Here is an 8,938-nt window from a genome sequence, read left to right as displayed (position 1 = left end):
TTGCCAAGGCAACGCTCAGTTGTGTACGTTCGAACTTCGAATGGAACGGTTACATTCCAAGACGTCACAAGACGTTCTGTTTACGTCCTCACGTTCGATGTTTGCTTCTGTTTACTGTACGAAAGCCTTCAAGATGGACAGAGTTCGTTACAGCAGCTTTCAACGTCTACGAAAAATGGTTCTCAGACAAGACTATGTTTCGGGAATAAGGTTGGAGAAGTTATCTTACCTCATACGTGATGACTTGATAAAACATTATGCGCCACAGGTTATGTAACCGCACTTTTCAACTTCAAATGTGATCCGAAGTTTTCGACCTTCACAAAATGTGTTTCTAAGCCCTTCTAATGTTGTGTCATTTACGGCGGGCTATTATATATAGACTTCGAAGAGGTTATCTTGTTCCTGCGTTGGGCCGATCATAGCATGATTCCAAATGTTAAAACAAGAGTCCTAGGACACAGACTTCCGTGAAATGTTGATCTAAAAAGCTTGAGTCAAGTGGTCGATTTTTCCGTACAGATTTGATTCTGTTTTTATTGTAGTACAGCGTAAACTTTCTTGTAAACGAGTTTTGATTTCTCACATTCTTGAATTTGTAACTTTTGTGCCATTTTCGTGCAACTGACGGTAGAGTAAACAAAGATCGTCCCCATTTTCCGATTGCCGATAGATGTTGTAAAACAAAGACCGCCATGTTTCCACCAAATCGCCTGAATTAAGAGTTGGATTTTCCGTAGAAACTTTCTATTTTTTGTTCTAGTATAGCGTTAACTTTCTCGTAAACAAGCTGTAAATTTTTCACATCCTAGAATTCGCTTTTCGTGCAATGGTAGGGTGAATAATGATGCAATTTTTCCGCTTGGTCGGGTAGATTTTCTTGAGAACTTTCCTGTATACAGTATGTAGAATGTTTGTATGATTTGCTACCGGTGAATTCTTGCATGTTTTTTGCAATAGATCTTTATTTCATTCTTGAAGAAGAAGTGTGTCTTGTCATTAGGCCACACCATCTTAATTTTATGGATGACATCCGCGCGCGCATTGATTTTCGCCTGTTCTCCAAAAAAAAAAAAAAAAATCACCTCCGAAGAGGCTCCGAAACTTGTAGACTCATATTGCCGCAAAGGGGCAGAACTGAGCCGGCTTGTCGTAATACACTATATACATTCACATTGTCCAACACAACTGTTATGTATGTGACTTGGAGTGATTTGAAGAAGGCGCCGCCCCTCATGAGCCCAGTAGTATTTTGTTAATGATATGACAATACTATAAGTGTACATGTCTGTATTGAACTGAATAATATTATCTCTGGCCGGGTTGCCTACAGAGTTTGATGTTTTGCTCTGACTGAAGGCGTGATGTTGTGAACACAGCCAAACACATTTTGTTTTGTTTTTCTTTGAACGGCCAAATGTTACATATGGGTCTTTAAACCAGGCATCATCCATGTTAAAAGCACTTTGATATGAGCTAATTCCAACAAATAAAAACTAGTTTGTTTGTTACACTGTGTTCTGTGGTTTAATTCGCAATTCCAGCTATGTAGTCCTCCGGTTTATCATCTTTTTTTTTTTGCTTGATTTTTTTTTTTTCGCCCTCTCGCATTAGTTTTGGGGACTCCAGAGGATGTCATCCATAAAATTAAGTTGGTGTGGCCTTACTAGTAGTACGTGTTTATCGACAGTCAGTGTAACATGTAATTAACTGACCAGTTCGCGTTGAGATGAGTTAGCGCTCAGAAGGTCGACGTAAAAAACGCGTACATAGAATCGACGCAAGCATAGATATACTTACAGTAACCGATACATAGTCACATACGGCAAAGGACTCAGTGAAGAGCTTTCATGGCCCCACCGTTTTTCTTATTATGGTTAGCCTTTCCCTATCCATAAAGATGCTTCTTTCAAACGTGCAATGACATTGCAACTACACGTGAATGTCGCCGACGTCACATTGCCAAGGCAACGCACAGTTGTGTACGTTCGAACTTCGAATGTAACGGTTACCTTTCAAGACGTCACAAGTCAGACGTTCTGTTTACGTCCTCACGTTCGATGTATGCTTCTGTTTACTGTACGAAAGCCTTCAAGATGGACAGAGTTCGTAACAGCAGCTTTCAACGTAAAATGGTTCTCAGACAAGACTATGTTTCGGGAAGAAGGTTGGAGAAGTTATCTTACCTCATACGTGATGACTTGATAAAACATTATGCGCCACAGGTTATGTAACCGCACTTTTCAACTTCAAATGTGATCCGAAGTTTTTAACCTTGAAATTGTGTTCTAAGGTCTCTAATGTTGTGTCATTTACGGCGGGCCGGCTACTATAGACTTCGCAGAGGTTATCTTGTTTCTGCCTTGGGCCGATTATAGCATGATTCCAAATGTTAAAACCGTGAAAAGTCCGTAGGACACAGACCTCCGTGAAATGTTGATCTAAATAGCTTGAGTCAAGTGTTCGATTTTTCCGTACAAATTGGATTCTGTTTTTATTGTAGTACAGCGTAAACTTTCTTGTAAACGTGTTTTGATTTCTCACATTCTTGAATTTGTAACTTTTGTGCCATTTTCGTGCAACTGACGGTAGAGTAAACAAAGACCGACGCCGTCTTCCGATTGCCGATAGATGTTGTAAAACAAAGGCCGCCATGTTTCCACCAAATCGCCTGAATTAAGAGTTGGATATTCCTAGAAACTTTCTATTTTTTGTTCTAGTATAGCGTAAACTTTCTTGTAAACAAGCTGTAAATTTTTCACATGTTTGACTAGAGCTACTGCTCTGTACAACACTGCACTCGCGCGGTGTCGCTACGACCAACCTGAAGCTAGCCCTCGATTCGGCCTTCGATTCACAGCCTTCGATTCAGCCCTCGATTGGATTTTGCCGCCGATTCAGCCTTCGATTAGAGGGAATAGACAGAACATAGCAACCAATTCAGTTACCGACTCGAAAAACCTAGAATCTATGCCAGCTCTCTTACAATGAATACAAAAGGCAACACAATGATCAACTAGTACCAAATCACTCAACAAGAAGATATTTACTTGCAAATAATGTCGGAAAGGACATAATATCACGAATTCGGCATAAAATAATAGTGACAACTGACAAGGGACACTAGCCCTCGATTCCGCCGTCGATTGGATTTTGTTCAACAGATTGTAGCGCTTTCTGCTGTTTATCACGGGCCTGATTTAATGAACGAGCCACAGGGGGTCTAATCAAGCACCGGTGAAGCTAACCCTCGATTCGGGCATCGATTGCCTGGAAAAAAAGCGGCATACGGCTTGATGGACGGCTTGTAGCGCTTTCTGCCGTTTATCGAAATGTGGCCCGTGAACTTGAAAAAGTGATTGGGACACATTGGGATGTAATGTACCTAATGCGAGTATCAAATTCAACGGATTTAATGAACGAGCCGCGGGGGGTCTAACCCTTCAAAAGCGGAAAAGGCTGGCTGAACGGATTGCAGCGCTATTGCTGTTTATCTAAATGTGGCCCGTGAACTTGAAATAGTAATTAGGATACATTAGGATCTAGAGTACTTTATGCAAGTATCAAATTTTACGGGCCGGGTTTGATGAACGAACCACTTCCCGCTTTTGAAGGGTTAGACCCCCCGCGGCTCGTTCATTAAATCCGGCCCGTTGAATTTGATACTCGCATTAGGTACATTACACCCCAATGTGTCCCAATCACTTTTCCAAGTTCACGGGCCACATTTCGATAAACGGCAGAAAGCGCTACAAGCCGTCCATCAAGCCTTTTTTTCCAGGCAATCGATGCCCGAATCGAGGGCTAGCTTCACCGGTGCTTGATTAGACCCCCTGTGGCTCGTTCATTAAATCAGGCCCGTTAGATTTGACACTTGCATAAAGTGCTTTAGATCTCAACGTATACCAATTACTATTTCAAGTTCACGGGCCACATTTAGATAAACAGCAATAGCGCTGCAATCCGTCCAGCAAGCCTTTTTATGTACCCCTTTCTTCCCGCTTTTGAAGGCTTAGACCCCCCGCGGCTCGTTCATTAAATCCGGCCCGTTGAATTTGATACTTGCATTAGGTACATTACATCCCAATGTGTCCTAATCGCTTTTTCAAGTTCACGGGCCACATTTAGATAAACCGCAATAGCGCTGCAATCCGTTCAGCAAGCCTTTTTATGTACCATTTTCTTTCCGCGTTTGAATGGTTAGACACCCCCCCCCCCCCGCGGCTCGTTCATTAAATCCGGCCCGTTGAATTTGATACTCGCATTATGTACAGTAGAACCCATTGTGTCCTAATCACTTTTTCACGTTCACGGGCCACATTTAGAAAAACGTCAAATAGCGCAGCAATCTGTTGAACAAAATCTAATCAACGGCCGAATCGAGGGCTAGTGTCCCTTGTTAGTAGTCACTATTATGTTATGCCGAATTCGTGATATTATGTCCTTTCCGACATTATTTGCAAGTAAATATCTTCTTGTTGAGTGATTTTGTATTAGTTGATCATTGTGTTGCCTTTCATATTCGTTCTAAGAGAGCTGGCATAGATACTAGGTTTTTCGAATCGGTAATTGAATTGGTTGCTATGTTCTGTCTATTCCCTCTAATCGAAGGCTGAATCGGCGGCAAAATCCAATCGAGGGCTGGATCGAAGGCTGTGAATCGAAGGCCGAATCGAGGGCTAGCTTCAGGTTGGTTCGCAACGTCCATGTAAAGGCTTAACCGGCGGTCAAAAAGAAAACTTGACAAAATATATAGAAAGCCCAATAAAACGCCTATAAATACCCAAAGAAGCCGGAGACTATATACATTAAACCTCTGCTTGGAGAGTAGGAAACGTAACGATTTAGCCTCTCCCTACATCTGCTTGAGCAGGCGGCTTGTGACAGAAAAAGGCAGCTGGGAAATGTAATCCAGCCTCCCCAACATCTGCTTTGAGATTACCTACCAGCTTGCTATGTTGACCCTTGACGTTTCGCAGACGACGGATTGGAAAAGAGGCGGGAAATCATCGCGGTGAGGTAAGACTTTTCCCCGGGAGTTTAGGGCAGTTTCTCATTCATAACTTGGAACCAAACAATGAACAGGTAACGCCAGTAGCCTTTGTTGGTATTGTAGCTCGTTAGTGACGCAGAGAACGCTGATTTTCCCCTAGCGTTTGCCGCGGAACCTATAGGGTGGGAGGGGGGCAGCCGATGGTCGCTCAGAACTTTTCTGTATTGGATTATCTTAACTAACTGTTAGACGTTTTAGAACTGAACTGAACTGTACTGAACTGAACCCATTTCTTCAGAGTTAAACGCTATTCTGTTTGATGTTATGCTACTACATGTAGTCAAAGAGGATATATCTTATATGACTGAGAATAGAGTTCCACGACCCCATACCTTCGCCGACTGACGTCTTAGCCTTTCCGAGTGGCATATCAAATGTTTGCCCTTTATTATGCAAATAAGGTCCTAATTTGCATAAATCATGTCATATGATTATCTTTACCCAAATAAGTTGTTCAAAGTATGAGATTCTTATCAAATAAAGCTATTTAGCATTTCCTCGTAAATTACGTAAATGAGGCCCTCATTTGCATGATTTATGTCTGATGATAATGTCCACATCTCCTTAACTTCCAACTGCTGCAAGAATAAAATCCCCATATTCCAAGTCACTCATGTCACATGCTACTCTTGGCCATTTGTGGCCCTGCTGTTTGATAAACAGATGACCAGACTGGCGGAAGACCGCCAGCAGTGGAGAGCCTTCACTGAACGCTATGCTACCCCGACGGCTGACTAAGCTATGGGAGAGATAGCTCTCTAAGCTGCGGTACACAGGACAGGAAGACTCCACACGACAGCACCGACTACACCGGGAATCTTACTGGATCCACCAACTCAGAACTCTGCACCCAGACGGACTCAACCAGGAATCGCTAGAGATTTACTAGGGTCTGAAGAGCTCCAGCCTTGTCGTGACCGGCACTCCCAAGAGTATCGAGAAGCTGCGGTACACAGGACAGGAAGACTCCACACGACAGCACCGACTACACCGGGAATCTTACTGGATCCACCAACTCAGAACTCTGCACCCAGACGGACTCAACCAGGAATCGCTAGAGATTTACTAGGGTCTGAAGAGCTCCAGCCTTGTCGTGACCGGCACTCCCAAGAACACTCAACCTAAGCTATGGGAGAGAGTGAGAGTAAGTGTTTGATAAGACTGTGTCTCTATCGGCTAAGTAATATCAAGGACATTGGTAATATGTCCTCTTACTTACTGAATCTCTTTTATCATTCTGCAGCATAGAAAATGGCGGCAGCCTGCAGTGAAACCGATCAGAACAAGGTGGGTGTGGGAAGTTACAATAGAGAAAAATCTTCAGCGTATAGAGACTCTGACTGTGACAGGACAACCAACAGGTCTGCACTTGCCAAACACGCAAAAACTCACACAGGTGAGAAACCATACTCGTGTGGGGAATGCAGTTACACAGCGCGGACCAAATTTCAAATTGTGCGGCATGTAAAGACTCACACCGGTGAGAAACCTTATGTGTGTGAGGAATGCGGCTTCAGGACAGCTGAAAAGGGAGGATTGGTGCGGCATGTAAGGACTCACACTGGAGAGAAACCCTACGCATGTGAGGAGTGCGAGTACAGAGCAGCTGGGAGGTACGAACTGAGCGCACACATGAAAACCCACACGGGAGAGAAACCCTTTATGTGTGGAGAATGCGGCTATCGGGCAACTGTCAAGAGCAGAATGGATCAACATATGATGACTCATACTGGTGAAAAACCCTATGCCTGTGAAGAGTGTAGCTACAGGACATCTATTAAGTACTCTCTCAACAAACATATGGAAACCCATGCACAGGACCGGGCGAAGATTGAATGCAAGGAATGTGGATTTAAGGTATACGACAAGAAGAGACTGAACAGGCACATGAGAACTCGTACTGGAGAAAAACATGCATGTGATAAATGCGACTACAAGGCAACTTGCAAAGGCAACCTGGCACTGCACGTAAAAACTCACTTAGGCGAGAAGCCTTTCATGTGTGGAGAATGTGGTTTCAGGACCAACTATAAGACTTCACTCAACAAACATATGACACATCACACACAAGACAAAGCATTGAAGTGCGAGGAGTGTGGCTACAGGGATGTCAAAAAGAAGAGACTGGAAAGGCATAGGAAAACTCATCACTCTGTTGTCAAACAGAAATTCTATTGTCGGGACTGCGGTTATACAACAACTATAGTGAGAGATGGGTTGGCTCACGCCCGACTGTTTATTTGTGCTGAGTGTGGTTACAAGGTGTCCTGTAAGTTTGCCATGAACACTCACATGAAAACTCACACTGGGGCAAAGCCGTTTATCTGTGGAGACTGCGGGTACAGAACAGTTGACAAGTGTGATATTCTTTCACACATGGTAGCACGCCATGTAAAAGTATTGACTGACCCTCAATAACAGTTGACAAGTGTGACATTCTTTCACACATGGTAACACGCCATGTAAAAGTATTGACTGACCCTCAATAACAGTTGACAAGTGTGACATTATTTCACACATGGCAACACACCATGTAAAAGTATTAACTGACCCTCAATAACAGTTGACAAGTGTGACATTCTTTCACACATGGCAACACACCATGTAAAAGTATTAACTGACCCTCAATAACCACATGAAATACTGGAGCCTAAAACTTCTGTTGTCAGCACATGTTAAATACTTAACACACTTTCTTAGTAATCTTGCAGTTAGTATGTAGTAATGTTAATAAAAGCCCACCTGACAGTGTCATAGCTTACTCATGTACTTAATCATTAGAACAATTGGTATAGGTGATAACCTGACTCAGTGAGTGAGTGAGTGATCAAGCAAAACAATAGAGTGGGCACTTATGTTTGCACTTCCCTACAGCCCTTCTATTTATTCCAGCCAAAGTTTTCTTCTTTCGAAAACAATATGTATACATTGTGTAATCTTTTAGAAGGGTCGTAACGTTTGCTTCAAATGGCTGGCTGATGTACCTAAGAGAAACCAAGGTTATATAGAAACTAACCAGCTAGAATGGCAGAATATTTATTGAACAGCCCTTGTAATTTGTTCATTTCTGTTTACTACTTCTAGTTTAACTCAACATTTACCACATATCCATGTACGATTAACCAAGTTATAGTTAATTCTTTATTTTACTGTGTTCTCCTATATTGTTTCATTTCATATTTACCCAACTTACTTCTTTTGTTTATCAATTTATTTAGATTGTTGTAATTTGATAAAGAGAGGCCTTTACATAAGTATAAGCTTTCGGTCTTCCTTGCACTGTTATATTCTCATTTGTATTTCATTGTTATGTATTTATCACTTTTCTAAATGCGAATGAGTAAATAATAAACAAACAAATGAAAAATCAGGGCGTTGGCACGTGTTACAAGGGACAAATAAAAGAACACAAAAATTCAACTTCTTGTGTGATGATGTCACTGGTAGGGTGGATGACGTCCTCATGCCACTGCTGCGCGCTTGTCATTTCCCAGGCATCTACCAGAACCACGTCCATCCCCTCGAACAACTCTCTCATGACCAGATCAAACCTGTAATAATAATGGTTTATTGGTTAGAAGTTTCCCGTGCAATGGCAGCCAGTGCTGAATTGCTGCAGGGTTTACAATCACATAAAACAGAACAGATAGTACATATTTGCTCCACACTTGCACTTTGTGGAACTGTCACAATGGTCTAGGCGGCTGCCATTCTGCGCCAGCAGGTGACCTCAATACGACCTTCCCCAACCGAAGTCAGGTACCCATTCACACCTGGGTGGAGTGAGGAAAGTCGTGTTAAGTGCCTTTCCCAAGGGGCATATCGGGGTTTCGAACCCGGGACCTCACGGTTCTGGGCGAAACACCCTACCGATTGCACCACACG

General features: G+C 42.7%; 2 protein-coding genes across 4 annotated transcripts in view; one reads left to right on the top strand and one right to left on the bottom strand.

Annotated features, from left to right (window-relative positions):
• On the top strand, positions 1–8,473 carry LOC136435542 (gastrula zinc finger protein XlCGF57.1-like). 3 transcript variants are annotated; one of them, XM_066429132.1, is made up of 2 exons: positions 1–210; positions 6,297–8,473. In XM_066429132.1, exon 2 carries the CDS (start codon positions 6,305–6,307, stop codon positions 7,469–7,471), a length of 1,167 nt encoding a protein of 388 aa, XP_066285229.1. In that variant the 5' UTR covers positions 1–210; positions 6,297–6,304; the 3' UTR covers positions 7,472–8,473. The 3 variants fall into 3 exon arrangements, with proteins under 3 accessions (XP_066285229.1, XP_066285227.1, XP_066285228.1); XM_066429130.1 differs by lacking the exon at positions 1–210 and adding an exon at positions 4,789–5,019; XM_066429131.1 differs by lacking the exon at positions 1–210 and adding an exon at positions 4,789–5,085.
• The window catches only part of LOC136435541 (NXPE family member 3-like), a 121,087-nt gene continuing 120,582 nt past the window's right edge, over positions 8,434–8,938 (bottom strand). Inside the window, exon 6 of the mRNA XM_066429129.1 lies at positions 8,434–8,604. Within this exon, the coding sequence (XP_066285226.1) occupies positions 8,439–8,604 (166 nt within the window). The 3' untranslated portion in view covers positions 8,434–8,438. The remainder of the gene's footprint in view (positions 8,605–8,938) is intronic.

The sequence above is a fragment of the Branchiostoma lanceolatum genome, chromosome 5, assembly GCF_035083965.1.
Source record: "Branchiostoma lanceolatum isolate klBraLanc5 chromosome 5, klBraLanc5.hap2, whole genome shotgun sequence".
Taxonomy (NCBI): Eukaryota; Metazoa; Chordata; class Leptocardii; order Amphioxiformes; family Branchiostomatidae; genus Branchiostoma; species Branchiostoma lanceolatum.
This window is presented reverse-complemented; position numbering and strand designations above follow the sequence as displayed.